The sequence below is a fragment of the Dermochelys coriacea genome, chromosome 5, assembly GCF_009764565.3.
Source record: "Dermochelys coriacea isolate rDerCor1 chromosome 5, rDerCor1.pri.v4, whole genome shotgun sequence".
Taxonomy (NCBI): domain Eukaryota; kingdom Metazoa; phylum Chordata; order Testudines; family Dermochelyidae; genus Dermochelys; species Dermochelys coriacea.
In genome coordinates this window covers 105,719,534-105,736,884 of record NC_050072.1, presented here as the reverse complement: position 1 = coordinate 105,736,884, position 17,351 = coordinate 105,719,534, and the positions used below count along the sequence as shown (strand labels likewise).

The window sequence follows — 17,351 nt, the reverse complement described above, 5'->3', positions numbered from 1 at the left end:
AGTTGGAAGCTGAACAAAACTAACGTTGATAAGCAAGAGCATTCTTCTGCTAATGGTGTAAAGCAGGGGTTCTCAAAGTGGGGGTCAGGACCCCTCAGGGAGTCACAAGGTTATTACTTGCGGGGTCGTGACCTGTCAGTCTCCACACTAAACCCCACTTTTCCTCCAGCATTTATAATGGTGTTAATATGCTTTTAATTTATAAGAGGGATGGCACTCGGAGGTTTGCTATGTGAAAGGGGTCAAAAGTTTGAGAACCACTGGTGTAAAGAATCCACTTTGTTAGATATATTCTCACATCAGGCATGTAAAAAACCTCTCATCGATGGTTCAAAAATTTGTCTGACATTAGTTATTTTGTTAGATCTAGGAGATGGGACAATCTCTCCCTTTACTTCAGAAAAAGGTGTGGAAAACAACTTGGTATTAGGACAACAACATATTTAAAAAACATGCACAGTTTTTCTTCATAACTTTTCACCCATTCATTTAGTAACTAAAAGTTAAAATGCAACATTTAAGTTTGTCTAAAAAAAAAAACACAAAGCAACCATTAACAAACAATTACAATAAATAAATGCTAAATTTACTGAATAAATATTAACACTGTCTGAAAATGTAATGTACACTAGAATACTTCTGTATATTTCAAGTTTCAGAGTAGCAGCCATGTTAGTCTGTAACTGCAAGAAGAAAAGGAGTACTTGTGGCACCTTAGAGACTAACAAATTTATTTGAGCATAAGCTTTCATGGGCTACAGCTCACTTAATCAGATGCACAGAATGGAACATATAGTCAGAGGATATATATACATACAGAAAATATGAAAAGGTGGAAGTTGGCAGACCAACTCTACCTTTTCATATTTTCTGTATGTATATATATCCTCTGACTATATGTTCCATTCTATGCATCTGATAAAGTCACTAAAGCTTATGCTCAAATAAATTTGTTAGTCTCTAAAGTGCCGCAAGTACTCCTGTTCTTTTTGTATATTTCAAAACATTTTATCACACTGACTCATACGGTATTAAATGGAAATGTGTGTGCCATTTCATTTATCTGCACAGCCATGCTATTCTCCCTGTGGTGGCTTCATGCAGTTGTCTAATTATCATCATATGGGTACTTTTGAAAAAAGGGAAAATCAGGTCACAATAGCCTCGTTTATCAAGGATCAGTACCAGAGATCACTTCTGCAGTTTGCCAGTCTAGGTAAGGAGGAAAGATAAAGGAGATGACTGACAAAACAATGCACATCCTCGAGATGACTGACAAAACAATGCACATCCTCAAGAGCAAGAAAACAGCAAATCAAGGTTGTCAGCAGCTACAGTACAGAGCAACATATCGTTTACTAAAATAAGTGGAGGGAGGAGGACGTTGTGGCTAACGCACAGGATGGGTTTATGACATCAAAAGATGCAACTAGCTGAGCAAAAAAGTAAAGCAGATTGGCCTTCCTAACAGCATCTCTGTAATATAATTCTGTATAACAGTAACACAGACAGAGCATGGAGGTGTATTGGAAAGTATTTGAAAAGCCACTTGGGAATGTCTGAGAGGTACCCAAAACAGATACACTAAACCTAAATATAACCTGTAACACAGCATGATTACAACACTGAAAAGATGCTTATAGTGCTTAATATTATTACAAAGGAAGGAGTGGTGAGAGAGACCATTTATGTCGGCGTATGCAGCTGCCCAAAAGAAGTTGAGGCCACCGATGCTGCTCTGGTGATAGGCCCAGGGTATCCAGAAGGGCCACTGAGGAACCTGCCGTTAGCCCGGCCACAGTGCTGGGTAGGGTTGTCGGTCTCAGACTGCGATGACCACGGAGGAGCAGAGCCGCTTGGTGCCGGAGAATGGTGCCAACTGGGGGACTGGTGCGGTTCACCCATACGGGCCACTGGGGCCGCAGGCCGATGCAACAGGGATGGTGGTCTTATGGCCAACATCATCGCCGGTTTGCTCATGGAATGAACTAGGCCCAGAACTGGTGCTTGCGATCTGTCTCACCTAGGAGGTGAGGGTGGTGCTGTAAGCATCAAAAGGTCCACTGCTGCCTGGAACGCCTCCTGGGTGGAAGGGAGCTGTAAGTCTTCATGGTGGCGTGCCGGGGAGTGCTGCGGGTCTGGACTTGACTGGATCCATCTCGGGGCAAAAGTCAACGGAATCCCTACTGAATGGGAACTGGATGGGGGCTATTGGCCAACTGGTCTTTAGACCTGGCCGGGGAGTGCCCTCTGTTGGCCTTTTTCTGTTTTGGGGGCACTGGGGCATGCGATCAGTGCCTCACCGATGTCTGGGTGTGGGCGGAGCCATGGTGGTGCTGAGAGTCTCTAGCAGAGTCCTTCCTTGGCACCAGCAACCGATAACTGGTTATCTCAATATTTTCAAAGAGAAGCTCTTTGGGGAGCGGTGATAAAGTAACGGTGGAAACTTCTGGTAAAGGTAAGAAATCTCTTCCTTCTATGAGACAGAATTTTGACCTAATAGTAGAAACAGGCAGCCCAAAGGGCTGGTCATCCTGCTATCAAAGAAGAGATTCTGACTTCTATAGAGATAGATGATAATAGAGGTAGATGATGGACAGTAGCTGATAAGAGACATATCAGGAGATGCAGATCTGAATTTACCTCTACGTCTTCTTCCACCTCTAAGAATAATGACCAGACTCTTTGGTCCACATGTATAAGGCACAGGACGATATAGGAGGAAGATCCCAAAAAATTTGCACACTATTGATCTACCTTAAACAGGTTAGGTTATGGAATTAATTCTGAATGGATACCCAGCTGAACTGAACTCTTCCCAGGGACAGATTCATCAAGCCCCCAACATCCAAAGATCAACTGATATGCCAGATTACACAAGAAGTCATCTGTCATTGTCTCCAAATAAGGGCAACGGAACCTGTTCTATCTTTCAAATGCTAAAAGATAAATTTACTCAATATTCTCCAATGTTCTCAAGAGGACAGGAGTCACAGAGCAACACTGGATTTGAAGGCCCCCAAGTAGTTCAGAAGGAAATTCAGATTCAATACAGAAATGATAAAGTAAATGCAAAGTAATTGGCTCTCTACAGGGAGCCTAAAGCACCCTGCTGTTCTTTCCAAAGAGTGCATGGTTTTCCAAGTTTCTATCACTATTAATGGGTCCAATATTGTTTCTGTAATAACACCCATGGTCTGCTCATCTGTGAGGACTGAAACCAAGATCGCTCAATTTGAATGCATGAACCACTATTGCCTGAGCTAAAGGACCCAGTCCATTAGCTCAGAGGCAATAGCAAACTCATTAACACTTTTTATGTGGTCCATCCACTAGAGAAGGGTAAAGATGTACTTGATGAATGTGGGGAAGCTCATCACAACTTTAAATCCCTGAATGGCCCACCAGTTGCAATGACTTGTCTGGTCAGTTCATTTCCGGGGAATGAACTCAGGTTCTAGTTCTAAAAGCAAGAGGTTTTCCTGAATCTGAGCTAAACAGATCTGTTCTTTAGTTCAAGATTCAGCCATTTCTAGCTGTCCATATTAACACCATGGACAAACCAAGATCTTTACCTTTTCACCCCAATGTTACACATTTTCTACATACTGCTGAAATCCTTCAACTTCCTCTGTTACACAGATTTCCTGTCTGGCCTTTAAATTAGTATTCAGAGTATTAATCTCTCTCTCCCTCCTCTTATCCCTAAGTAAAACATTAAATTCCACAGAGCTCATGAAACTGCACTACCTTCCTTCTGTTAAATCCATTTCACCTGGGGGGGGGGGAGAGCATACATTAGATGAATATAGGGCCATTAAGATTTACATCTAAGGTATTAAACCCTTCCGGAAGTTAGGTTCTGTTTTCAACCGCTATTATCCAGATGTTAACGGTGAGAAGGCCTCAAATACTTCAACTGCCATATAGATCAAAGCATGTTTTACCAAAGCACATAAAGCCACAGGTTTCCACCAAACAATGTCATGGCTTATTCTACTACGTCACACGCAGTCTCTGGAGTGGTAAGAGCACAAGCCTCTATGAAGAGATCTGCAAGGTTGTGAATCTGGTCTTTAAAACATACTTTTGCCAGCTACTATATGGTCTATCTTTAGTCATCTGCCAACACTCAACATTTGGTAGGAGGGTGTTACAATCTGTAGTGCCTCCCTGAGCATCCTTACTTGTGGTTGTAAATACAGTGTATAGTTACACAAAGTCTAAGGCCAGAAGGGATCACAAGATCATCCAGTCTAAGCCTCTATATATCACAGGCCACCAACACCAACCAGAATCCACACACTAAACCTAACAACTGAAAACAGATGACAGTATTACAGCCCTCAGGAGACTAAGCTATTGTGTGCCAAAGGCAGACAAGTTCAAATCACTTATCTTAGCATGAGATTATTTACTGCTGTTCATATCCCCATGTCAGATTGCCAGACTTTCCAATAGGAGGAGAAAGAAAAATTTGATTGTGGTATCCCTGAGAGTTTCCTTCCTCCTATTCTTTTTATGTGGTCCATCCACTAGAGAGGGATAAAGATAACTCTTTTATAACTAGCAATCCTCCTAACACATTTTAGGGGTATTGACTCATGGTAAATGATTGGCATTTTTCCTCAGTTCTTTGAATATGTAAAAGTTTCTTTCCTCACATTTGAATATCTTATAGTAGTGGCCATTTCTGCTCTCATGGGATGCCACCCCCCCCCGAATTTTATTTTATTTCATAAGCGCTAAGTTTCCTAGTATCATTATAGCATGGGGAGTCCTCCACTCTGGCAGTTAGTGAAAAGGGGAGGGGATTAGCTATACCTTCTGACAATTCAGACTTGCCTGCCTATTGTCAGATTACCAAATATCCAAAACAGGAAAAGAAAAAAATCATCAAGTGAGCTGCAATAAAATTCTGTCCTAATTCAGGAAATCATCCCTATTCAGGAAAGCCCTTAAGCACATGCTTCATTTTAAGCATGTGCTCAAGTCTCACCAAAGTCAATGGGACTTAAAACACACAAAGTTCCGCAGGTTTTCATTAGTAGCCTGCTGTTGTTCAACATCTGTCTGTGCCCTTGATTATGAATAAATTAAAACCACCATGCAATATGTTTCATATACAATGGGTATTTTCAAAGCATTTTTTTTTCTTACGGCAGGTATTTCTCCAGGTTCCAAGCCACTTTCACTACTTTCACTGCTTTCTAGGTCGCTGACATCATCCTCTGTGGACACACTATTCGTTTCCCCTTTTTCCAGGCACTCTGATTCAAAGGAAGCATATCCAGGTGACTTTTGGCATGATTCAACCAGGAAAGCCTGGTTCTGAGATTTTAAAGAGTCGTCTTCTTCATTTATACAACTGATAGACGTGGGTCTCGGGAGTGTAGAATCCTTAGGTGTAAAGGAAGCAATACTGGAATCTTCCTTGTCCTCATCTTCTGTTTTTATTTTCTGCGTTACAGGAGTAGGACTGAAAAGTGAGTTTGAACAGATGTTCCCTAGGTATCAAAAATATGGATTTGTTAATAAACTTCATATTGTATTATTATTATTCTATACCATTCTCACAGCAGTCTGAATTGAATATCAGTTTCATAACTCTGCTTGTCATTTAGAAATCCTGTCTAGCATTCCATCAGCAAAAGGCCAGACTAAAAAGTAGAATGATAAATTATTCTTTGATAAAACATAAGTAATAGCATATTGAGTTTAGAGTGTAAACCTTTTTTATGTCTTGTTTTTCTTTCTATTGGCATTTTCAATTTGAACAACTAGACAAAGTATTTTTGTATCACTTGAAATTATCAATATGCACTCGGCATGATTATTCTGACAGCCTACAGGCAATTTAACTACTTGAAATAACCATTGTAAAAGGTTGGCATATTGAACTTTATACTCTGAATTTACACCTATTATGCCTGTGTGAAAATCTGTCAGTAAACAAGAAATAATGACTTAAAATAAGGAAAATATATTTACAAGAAATATCAAGAATTGTCGGCAAATAGAGGCACTGACATAAAAATCACAAAAAATTACAGTGAGTAATTTTGTACTTCAGTGCTGCTGAAGATTAATTTCATGTGTAGTATACAATGAATATTAAAATCATCTATCTGGTTGCAGAATTTACCAATAAGTAGTCCCATCTGATGTCAATGCAGAAATTCCAGATATAAAGAATATTTTCTTTAATTAATTGTTGGGATGTTGCAGGCACCAATTGCCAGCACCGTACACGTAACAACGTAGTCCAGCTGTCACATACACAAGGCTCCCTCTACAGGAGGTCCAATCTTCCATCTTTTAATTATGAAAAGTAGAATGGACTGAGCTCTACTTTACAAAGCTTGTATTTCACCTTGGCACTTAAGTAGGACTTATTTTTTCCACAGTGACGAATACTCACAACTTCTATTTAAGTCATTGGGAGTTGCAAATGATCCATACCTCTGAAAATCAGGCAAAGATGTGGATATTGTCAAGTGCCAACTCGGCAAAATATGCACATGCTTACTTCTAAGCACGAGTAGTCCTACTGAGGTCACATCTGGACAATTCACCTTGTCGTCTGCCTGGTGCTGGGAACTGTACAATGCCTACAGCTTCTGGTTGGTACATTTGAACAAGGATGGTATTTCCAGTAAGGGTAATATCCTTCATTCCTGAAAACTGTTTTAGTGCCAAACTGAAAACAATGGGACTCATCGTGTGCTTAAAGTGAGGCATGTGCTCAAGTATTTTGCTTAATTGGGGCCTAAACTCCCTTCTAGACAGGAGTGTGAGACTATGTCTTGCCCACAGTGAAATTCAGAGTCAGCAAAAGAATGAATCTCAGAAAAGGTATCAGCATCAAAGCAGGGTAAGTAAAAATATGCTGGCACAGGCATATGTAACGTGTGCACAGGGAGCATGCCCTCTAACAGACACTACTAGTGTAGCTTAGGTAATAGAACTTGCACACTTGGAAGTGGGGGATTTTGTGCACAAGGAAACTAAGACTTTCCATAACACTATACACAATTCGTTTTCTGTAAATTGTAAATGTAAGAAGTACATCTCAAGTGTATATATTATGTACAGTATCTCTCAGTGGATAAGATACTTCATATCATTTTCCAGACAAGTTTTTCATTCACTACAATGTGCCAATCTATGGAAGGAGTTAATTTTTTTTAAAAAAACCTGCTTTTTTTTGCGGGGGGAGAGGGGGGTGTTCCTTTCTTTTAAAAATAAAGGAGTAAAAATAATTTTACCTGTTTTGCTCTCAGTTCAATATTTTAAACTGGTTGTGCTCTTGCTCCTATCACATACAAATACCATATGACGCTCCTGCCTGCATGATTTCCCTGCATAAAAACTTTATGAATAGGTATTTTTAGTTATGCCACTTGGAGCAACACATTTCCCTTATCATTCACAGATTTAAGGCATCATAATATCAATAGCCTAAAATTTACAAGTGAAACATAATCAGTCCTTATCTCACCTGAGACCTCAATATTATCCAATAAATGCTGATCCAGCTGCATTCTGCTAATGTTTTTCTCTTCCCCAGAAGGCACTTCTGAATTTACCAGCTTCACTTTTTCTGCTGGCTCTTCACTGACCTTGAAGCCATCTGTAGCTGCTTCAGTGGCTATGATTTCTGCACCAACGATCATAGCTGATTCTCTCTCGTCCTCTGGAGTTTTAAGCTTTTTAGATCGAGATCTGGTATGCTGGAAGCTGTTATAAGAGATATTGCTGTCAAAGTAGAAAGTCTGTCTTGGATAAGATAAAATGTCTACCAACATAAATGTCCCTTTCACCTGCTTAAAGTGGTAAAAAACTGACAATTTCCCAACGTTTTGTACCAAGATAGTGTTTACAATTTAAGTGATAGATTAACAATTGATTGGATTTAACCTTCTAATGTTTTATCACAATTCCTTAGAACACGGTATTAAACTATAAACCTGAAACAATATCAAGTCTTTCTTAATCAAGGTCCAAAACTAGTTTTTGATGAATCATTCTTCGGAACCTGAAAGTGACTAAGCGGAGCAACATAACAATAGAGAAAAAAATATGCTCAGCTGCACTAAAATTAGATAATATTGTCCCAATCCCAGAGTGCACTAGACAGTTTGCCTGATCACTCTTGCACATTCACATAGCTTTTACAAAGATAATTATTTTTGGCAACTGTATACACATCTTTAACATCAGCTACTAGAATCTGAATTAGGGAAAATTTCTGAGGCTAGAAGAAAATGTTATTGTACTACATTTAAGTATATAGATAAAGTGCAACCTCCAGCCCATCTTATGCGTATTCTGTACCACCAACAGAAGGGCAAACATGGAGCAAGAATGCTGGCAACTGCTCTCAAAGACTGAATGGGTTGTAATCTATATGTCCAAGATACAGGGAGTGAGAGTCCCAAGTCCCAGATTCAAATTTCTAGTATAGCAGGGCAGTACTGTACACATTACTTCATCACAAGTCAGGTGTTGCCAATTTCCATCCTGATGAGACTTTCATGAGAAGTGTCCTGTAGTGGACATCACTAGTTTATATCAAAGGGTTGTGTATTTTGAAGTGCAGATGTAGCCAGTGAACTAGGAATATGTTGATAATCTTTTTCACCAACCTTTTAAGGAGCCATATTTTACCTCCACTAATATCCCCTGAATTTCCTTCTATCTAGTGATACTTCTAGAAATTGTGTTGCAATGCTGGAAATGCTGATTGGTTGGCATTGCTTTACAACTCCTGGGAATCAAAATTATCATGTTTTTCATCAATACATTATAGCAGAGATGAAACAGAACACACATTTTATCTTCATTTTCACGACATGCATCCCTGTGTGTCTGCACCACAGCCAATCTGGCAATTAAATAGCACAGGAGTGTGTTCACCAGTTTAGCTAAGTGATTATATTTAGAACATGTACTCAATTGGATAAAAAATTATAGTATCTCTACTTTTAACCGAAATTGGCTACCCAGATCAATAGAGTTATGCTGACAAGTAAATCATTGCTGTCCCAAGTGCAAATCTACACTATAACAATGGAGGAGTGGCATCTGAGACACTAAACACAATATAATACAATTCTATATTTGTGTATGCACACAAACATTACACACACACACACACACACACACACACACACCTCAAGTTGGTAAATGCTGGTGAGGATTGTTGGTTTTGAGTTTTGGTTTCTTTTTTTAATAATGTGCTGAACTATTTCACAAAATGAATAAGGTATCCTAATAAAAATTAAAAAAGAGATCTAACAAGTTGGGAAGCAAAAGTTCTAAGCCTTACATGAGAGAGAATTCAGTATTAGAAAGCCCTTCTTATGACGGTTAAGGGAGTTAAAGAATCCCTTTTGACAGTCTTCTTTTGTAACTTCAAAAGTAATACATTGTTCTTCAGTACATTTATGTAGTTGAGGAAACAATAGGGAACAAAAGTATCAAAAGTTATGGTTGATAAATTCTTCTGATCACTAAAGATTTCAAAAACATTTTTTGAAGTGAGACCCATCCCCTATAATAAGTTCCTCTCTTGTTCTGTTTGGAAACTTAACCTCCTTTCTCTTTCATAACTTGCAGCTGGCCCTGCAACCAGGAGCTTCATCTACTGTCAAAGCATATAGAAGCTGGAGCTGTGCAATAGTGTCCATCAACTTTAATAAAGCTGCTGATCTGCCATCACTCAAGAAAGGAGATCCCAGATGTCATTCTGAACAGCTTTATTCTTGGGCCTTCTTCCACATTTGTTTCATTATCTTCTTTAATTACAAAAATAGTATAAATAATAAATTTAACACACAAATCTCATGCTAACATACAGGCAGGATCCTCAGCTGTACTATTGCTGTGCCCAACCCAACTGATGTGGTGAGGGGGCGTGGAAAAAGGTACCTTCATGCTCCTGATGCTGACCTGATGCTGGGCCCCTGCCACAACTTATAGCAGCGCCTCAGGGATATACCTAGGTGCAACAGCATCCAAGAGGCCTTTCGGACAGCGAGGGATCACAAAAGAGTAATCACAACTTGACTGTATTCTCCTTCCCTTAATCACAACCGCTACGCAAAAGGGTGGTCAGAGGGCAGGTAACATTGTCACTAAGGCACCCAGTCATTCCTCTTATGCTGTCTACACTATAATCAGAGGTATGACTGCACTTCATGTAGGCATACATGCACTAGCTATAATCTAGCTAGCAGACCAAAAATAGCAGCAAAGATGTGGAAGCACAGACACCAGCACAGACTAGCAACTTGAGTGTGCACTCAGGGTTCTGCGGTGGGCTGGTACAGCCAGCATTGAAACACATGCCACTGCATCTTCACTGTTTTTTTTAGCCATGGTTGCTAGATTAAAGCTAATGCAGATATGCCTACTCAAGTTTCAATCACATCTTTGACTGTAGACATATCCTAAAAGAAATCCCCACATAGCTATTTATGTCGGGTGTAGGGGGCAGAAGAAAGGAGACCAAAGATCAGATCAATAATTTTCTAAAAAAATACCTGTGCAGAAAAATTATAAGCAAGGGAGAAGAGAAACTCGCAATTTATTTTTTGTTTAGGTTTCCGCCTCCTCCCTCTGTCTGATTTTGTTCATTATTATTTCGTGTGAATTTAGCACTGATCGACATGATGAACTATCAGCACTGACCAGAGTCAAGCACAGGGCAAGACAAGGACTTTGCAAGCTCTATACACAAAGCTCCAACAATGCATCTGATTCTTGACATTTAGCACATTTGCCTAGACCCCAAGCTCGTTGGTTTTCCTATAGTTAGATGTGTGTGTGCTCGCCACATGCACGGGTGCTGGAAGTTTTTCCCTCAGCAGTATCCGTAGGGATCAGCTCTGGCGCCTCCTGGAGTGGCGCGCACATGATGTGGTATATAGGGTGCCGCCGGTGCCCCCCACCCTCAGTTCCTTCTTGCTGGAAACTCCGACAGTAAGGAAGAAGGGCAGGTTGTGGAATGGACATGAGAAACACATCTCGAAGAACATCAGTTATGGAAAAGGTAACTGTCTTTTCTTCGAGTGCTTGCTCATGTCCATACAACTTAGGTGACTCCCAAGCAGTACCCCTCGGAGGCGGGTAGGAGTTCACGGACGTGCAGATTGCAACACCGCTCTGCCGAACCCAGTGTCATCCCTGGTCTGCTGAGTGATGGTGTAGTAGGCCATGAAAATGTGCACCAAGGACCACGTTGCAACTCCACAGATGTCCTGGATCAGGAAGTGTGCCAGGAAGGCCACCGAAGTTGCCTGCGCTCTGGTCGAATGGGCTCTGACGATTGGCGGCAGAGGGACTCCTGCCAACTCATAGCAGGTCAAAATGCCAGAGGTGATCCAGTTAGAAATCCTCTGTGTGGACACCAGGAGGCCCTTCATCCTATCAGCTGTAGAGATGAAAAGCTGAGTCGACTTACAGAAAGGCTTTGTTCGATCTAGGTAGAAAGCCAGGGCCCTTCTTACATCCAAAGCATGAAGGCGCCTCTCTTCACTAGTCTCATGGGGCTTAGGGCAGAAGACCAGAAGAAAGATGTCCTGGCTCATGTGGAAAGTAGACACCACTTTGGGAAGGAAGGTCTAGTTGGGCTGGAGCTGGACCTTGCCCTTACAGAAGGCCATGTATGGCGGTTCTGAGATCAGGGCTCGCAGCTCAGACACTCACCTTGTTGACATCACAGCCACCAAGAAAGCCTACCTTCCACTATAAGTGAGACAGGGAGCATGAGGCCACAGGCTCAAAGGACGGGCCCATGATTCTGGGCAGAACCAAGCTGAGATCCCACTGAGGGACTGGGGCCAAACTTGAGGAAAAAGTCTCTTGAGACCTCTGAGGAACCTGACCGTCATGTCATGGGAGAACACCGTCTGCCCCGGATGGGTGGATGAAAGGCAGAAATGGCCACCAGATGTACCCTGATAGAGGAGTGTGCCAGGCCCTGGTTCCTCAAATGAAGCAGGTAGTCTAAGATCAACTGCACTGAAGAATGCGAAGGGGAGATGCCCTGTTCTGCCACCCAGCAGGAGAACCTCAACCACTTTGCCAGGTAAGTCTGTCTAGTTGAGGGCTTTCTACTCTCAAGGAGGACCTTCTGGACCTCTTCCGAACAGGCCTGTTCCTCAGGGTTCAGCAACACAACATCCACACCATGAGGTGGAGGGACAAGAGGTCGTGGTGCAAGAGTTGACCAGTTTGGCAGGGGCCACTTAGGAATCGCTGACAGGCTTGATAGCATCCCAAACCAGTGTCTGTGAGGCCACGCTGGGGTGATCATGATAACCTATGCCTTGCCCCTCTTGATTTTCACTAGGACTTTGCTGATGAGAGGAATTGGAGGGAATGCGTACATCAGGCTTCCTGCCCATGGTAGGAGGAAGAGGTCGGAGAGGAAGCCCTTGCCCAGACCCTATCTGGAGCAAAACCTGTGGCACCTCCTGTTCTGCCTGATGGCGAACAAATCCACTTGGGGAGTTCCCTACCTCTGGAAAATCATGCTGGATAGCACTCACTTGCGATGAGAGGAGAAGTCCCTGCTTAGGTGATCTGCTAGCGTGTTTTTGGCGAAGGTGACACGCTTGTAGGTGGATTCTGTGGTCGATTCAGAAGCCCCAAAGACAGAGTGCCTCTTGGCAGAGGGCCCAGGATCGCGCTCCTGCCTGTCTGTTGATGTAGAACATTGAGGCTGTGTTGTCTGTCAGGAGTCTGACCACTTTGCCCAACAGGTGAGGTAGTAAGACCTCGCACCACCCTGAGCTCTTTGACATTTATGTGTAGCATTGTTTTCTCTGGGGACCACATACCTGGGGTCTGGAGGGTACCAAGGTGCACCCCCCAGCCGAGGTCCAAGGCATCCAAAACCAACTCGACTGAGTGAGGAGGGCTGATGAAGGGAACTCCTTTCAGGACTTTCTCGGGATCAGTCCACCATCGCAGCGAGGAAAGTATTGTTGCAGGAATGGTAACAACCTTCTCCAGGTGGTCCCTGGACTGGGAGTAGACCATCGCCAGCCGTTGCTGCAGGGGTTGCATCCAGAGCCTGGCGGGGCACACCAGATAGGTACACGCTGCTATGTGACCTAGTAGGTGCAGGGAAACCCTGGCTGTGGTCAGGGGAAAATGAAAGACCTCCACGATGAGGTCCGTCAGTACCCTGAATCTCTCCAGTGTCAGGAATGCCTGGGCACAGGTCAAATCGAGCACTGCTCCAATGAACTCTATCCTCTGTACTGGAACTAATGTGGATTTTTTGTCATTTACCAACTGAGGCGATGGCAGGTGGCTAACAGCATTGCAACATGCCTTTGGAACTGGAGCTGCCCTTGACTAGCCAGTCGTCAAGGGTATGGGTAAATCTGGAAACCCTGATGTCTGAGGTAAGCAACCACCACCGACACGCACTTGGTAAATACCCACGGTGCTGTCGCTAGGCCAAATGGGAGGACCAGAAATTGATAGTGGTTGGGACCTACAATAAACCGGAGGAATCATCTGTGTCCCTCGAAGATGGCAATGTGAAAGTACGCATCTTTCAGATTGAGGGCAGCATACCAGTCTCCCAGATCCAGGGAGGGGACAATGGAGGCCCAGGAGTCCATGCAGAACTTCAACTTCGCTAGGAAGTGGTTCAAGACTCGCAGGTCCAGGATAGGTCGCAGACCATCCTTGGCCTTTGGGATTAAAAAATAGTGGGAATAGAACCCCTTGTTCCTGTACTCTGGAGGAACGACCTCCACTGCACCTAGCTGTAGTAACCCCTCTACCTCCTGCACGAGGACTCTCATGAAGAGGGACGGGGAGAGGGAGTGGTGGAGGGGTAGAAAATAACTGAAGGGTATAACCCCACACCACTGTACTGAGGATCCATCGGTCCCATGTTATAGATGTCCACACAGGGAGGAAAGGAGGAAAGGCGGTTGGCAAAAATAGGGGAGGGAAGATCCTGGAAACAGTCTGATAGGTCACCCTCAAGCATACCCTCAAAATGAGCATTTGCTCGCCTTCTTATTGTGAGTTGAGCTCGACTGAGAGGCCTGTGAAGGCTATTGGCTAAGACGCCTCTAGTAGGCTCTGGATTTCTTATGGGAAGGCTTCTAGTGAGGGCGTCTCCCCTGGTCCTGAGCCTGCTGCGGCTTAAACTGCTTGTGGGCATGGCCAGGAACATACAGGCCCAGCATTTTAAGGGTTGTGCGGGAGTCCTTGAGGCCATGGAGCTTATTGTCCGTCTGTTCCGCTGACAGGGCTTGCCCATCAAAGGGAAGGTCTTGCATTGACTGCTGAGCCTCCGTGGACAAGCCAGAAAGGAGCAGCCAGGAAGCCCGGTGCATGGCGACGGCGAGGCCATGGTTTGGGCGGCTGCGTCTGTCACATCTACCTCCGCCTGGAGTGTCACCTTGGCTGCAGTCATGCCCTTCTCCACAGTAGCCCAGAACTCCTTCCTAGAAGACTCAGGAAGAGAGCCTTTGAACTTGGCCCTGGCTTGCCACATGTTAAAATCACAGCGTCCCAGGAGGGCTTGATGGTTGGCCACCCTCAGCTGGAGACTAGAGGACGAATAAAACTTACACTCAAACAAATCTAGTCCCTTTGTTCTTAGGGGAAGCCCTGGGTTGACCTTGTTGCTCCCTATGGTTAACCACTTCCACCACTCGGGAGTTGAGAGCATGGTGGGTGTATAGGTACTTGTGGCCTTTGGATGGCACAAAGTACTTGCGCTCAGCCCTCTTGGAGATGGGTGGCAGGGAGGAAGGAGTTTGCCAGAGGGCATTAGTGATCTTAGAGACCCCATCATGAAGGGGCAGAGCCACCCTGGCTGGTACTATGGAGCAGAGGACATCGAAGAGAGAGTCCGAGGGCTCCTCTAGCTGCTTCACCTGAAGACCCAGGTTGGCAGCGACTCTCTTACATAGTTCCTGGTGCACTTTAGTGTCATCCGGAGGAACTGAGAGAGGAGGCCCCATTATAGCCTCGTCTGGCGACAATAAGGAAGATGCCGGTGCGGTAGGGTCCTCCACAACCATTGGTGGCCCAATGGCTTGTTCTTCTGCTCCCTCTTGGACCTGCAGGGTACTTGCGCCCAAGGCTTTGTGCACTAGAGGAGGGCGAAAGAGAGAGGCAGCTGGTCTCTCCAAGGCTCTGGACACCAAGTGGGCAGCCTGGGAGGGCTGGGTGACTCCCCATGGGTTCCACGGCGCTGGCCACTGTGCCTGAGACCACGGGGCCGATTTTGGGGCTGACAATGTAGCCAGTACTGGAGCTTGTCCCACTGTCAGGGAACCTCGCTCCGAACCAGAGCTGGATCCTGAGTGGTCGCTCCCAGGTGACCAGGATGGAGAGGAACTGGGATGGCTCTGTCCCAACTGGTGCTGGTCACTCCACCTGGAGTCTGATCTGGAGCTGGATCTTAGGGACTGGTGATGCTCGATGGATCAGCGACAGCTTGGAGTCAGCAATCTATGTCTTGCACTTGATGAGCGGTACCGGGATGAGGAGCGGGACCTGAAGTCGGAACAAGCCCGCGCTGGGAAGCACTCGCACACAGTGATGCCCTCCTAAGGGATTGGCGACGGTCTGAGGCATGGTAAGATCAGTCACTCGACAGGTCCCTGGAGTGGTACTGTGGTCTCGGAGATACTGGGTGCTGGGAAAGGTACTCCTCCCGGGGGGTATGTGCCTCCAAAGATCTGCACCTAGTGGCCAGCAAGCTGCGCCTTCAGCCTCTCTGCCCAGGTCCAAGGTCCGGGGACCAAATGGGGCTGCGCTGCGTCTGCCTTTCACACTCAGTTGCGTGGCGGCTACGGGAAGGTGAGTGCTGGCAGGATGTCCCCCACAATGGGGAATGGTGCTGCTGAGGTGGGGACCGAAGCAGTCCAAATGTGGGTTTACCTCGTGACTGGGGAACCACAGGAGCCGGTGTGGGCAGCACCAGAGGGACATGATCTCCTGCGCTGCCTGCAGCGCCTCTGGCGTGGATGCACCCGGAACTGATGGAGGCCTCTGCTGCTATCCAGGGTAGCTGGTGGGGCGTGGGCTGGGCTACATCGCTCCACTGGAGCTTGGACCCAAGATCCTGATGTGGGTGAAGAGTTGCCCGGCCTGGGACCTGGCTCACATCCAGTCTTATCCTTTCCTTTGTGGGAGGTTGGAGACCGGCCTTGCCCCACCTTCTTGGTTGGAGCTACGGATGGGGACAGGTGCTGGCCCGGGGACGGTCCCAGTGGGGCACTGCATACCAAGGTCATGGTGCTCGGTGCTGAGTCGGAGCATTGCTCCAGTGCCAGGGTGAGGGCCAACTCCATAAGCAGCGCTCTTAAACGAATATCACACTCCTTCTTAGTCCTTGGCTTGAAGGACTTGCAAATTTTGCACTTCTCACTAATGTAGTCTTCGCCCCAAGCAATGCAGACAGTTGCTGTGTGGATCACTAACGGGCATGGGCCTCTTGCAGCAATTACAGGGCTTAAAGCCTAGGGACATGCCCCGTCCCAAGGCAAAGTCCCATTTGGGACCTATGAAATCTCTAACTATAGCTAAGGGATTTATAAACACTAATAGAAAATTATATACAGTATAATACAGGTGATAACTAGTTTGTACGAATGAGCAGCAACAACACTAACTGAAGCAGCAACAGTTCCAGCCATCACTGGCAGCAAGAGGGTGGGGGGAACCAGCAGCGCCCTATATACCGTGGCATGTGCGTGCCACTCCAGGGAGCACCGGAGCCGGTCCCCTACGGATATTGCTGAGGGAAAAAATTCTGGCATTAGTGCATGTGGTGAGCACACACACCTAAGTTGAATGGATATAAGCAAGCACTCAAAGAAGAAGAAGAAGAATTAGACCAAAGTCCCCAAACTAAGAATCCAATTCAGCAAACAGATTAAACATGTGGTTAGGTGCTTTGATGAATAAGGATGCACTAAAGCATGTAGTAATTTGAGGAATCAGGGCCTAATTTACTTTTTGTTAACGGAAGAATATCAAACTTAACTTTGAATTGCTGGGATTTTGTATGGTTGGTTTTTAAAAGGACTTTCATAGAAGACTATAGACTGGAAAACCAGCTTGGATAAGCTAACACATTCATACACTCCTGAATATCCCACAAATCAAACTACAATAAAGATTTGAAAATGTTCTATTACGTCTTCTCTCACACACAGATTCACACATGAAAAGTCTGCTTGGAGTATGTGTGCATCCCTCAGCCCTTTGGGTAGGGACCAAGGAAGGTCAGGGGCAACTCTTCACTCCATAGACATTAAGTGGCATATTTATTGGGAGTCTCAGGAAACAGACTAAGG

General features: G+C 44.8%; 1 protein-coding gene across 14 annotated transcripts in view; it reads right to left on the bottom strand.

The window, feature by feature from the left end:
* The window catches only part of KDM4C (lysine demethylase 4C), a 461,886-nt gene that overhangs the window by 199,444 nt on the left and 245,091 nt on the right, over nt 1-17,351 (bottom strand). For 12 of the 14 annotated variants that reach the window (XM_038401809.2, XM_043514917.1, XM_043514916.1 and 9 more), the window contains 2 exons: nt 7,502-7,740; nt 5,161-5,507 (listed from right to left, as the gene is read on the bottom strand). In XM_038401809.2, coding sequence (XP_038257737.1) covers nt 5,161-5,507; nt 7,502-7,740 — 586 coding nt within the window. The remainder of the gene's footprint in view (nt 1-5,160; nt 5,508-7,501; nt 7,741-17,351) is intronic. The other 2 variants (XR_006281538.1, XR_006281539.1) reach the window with 1 other exon arrangement.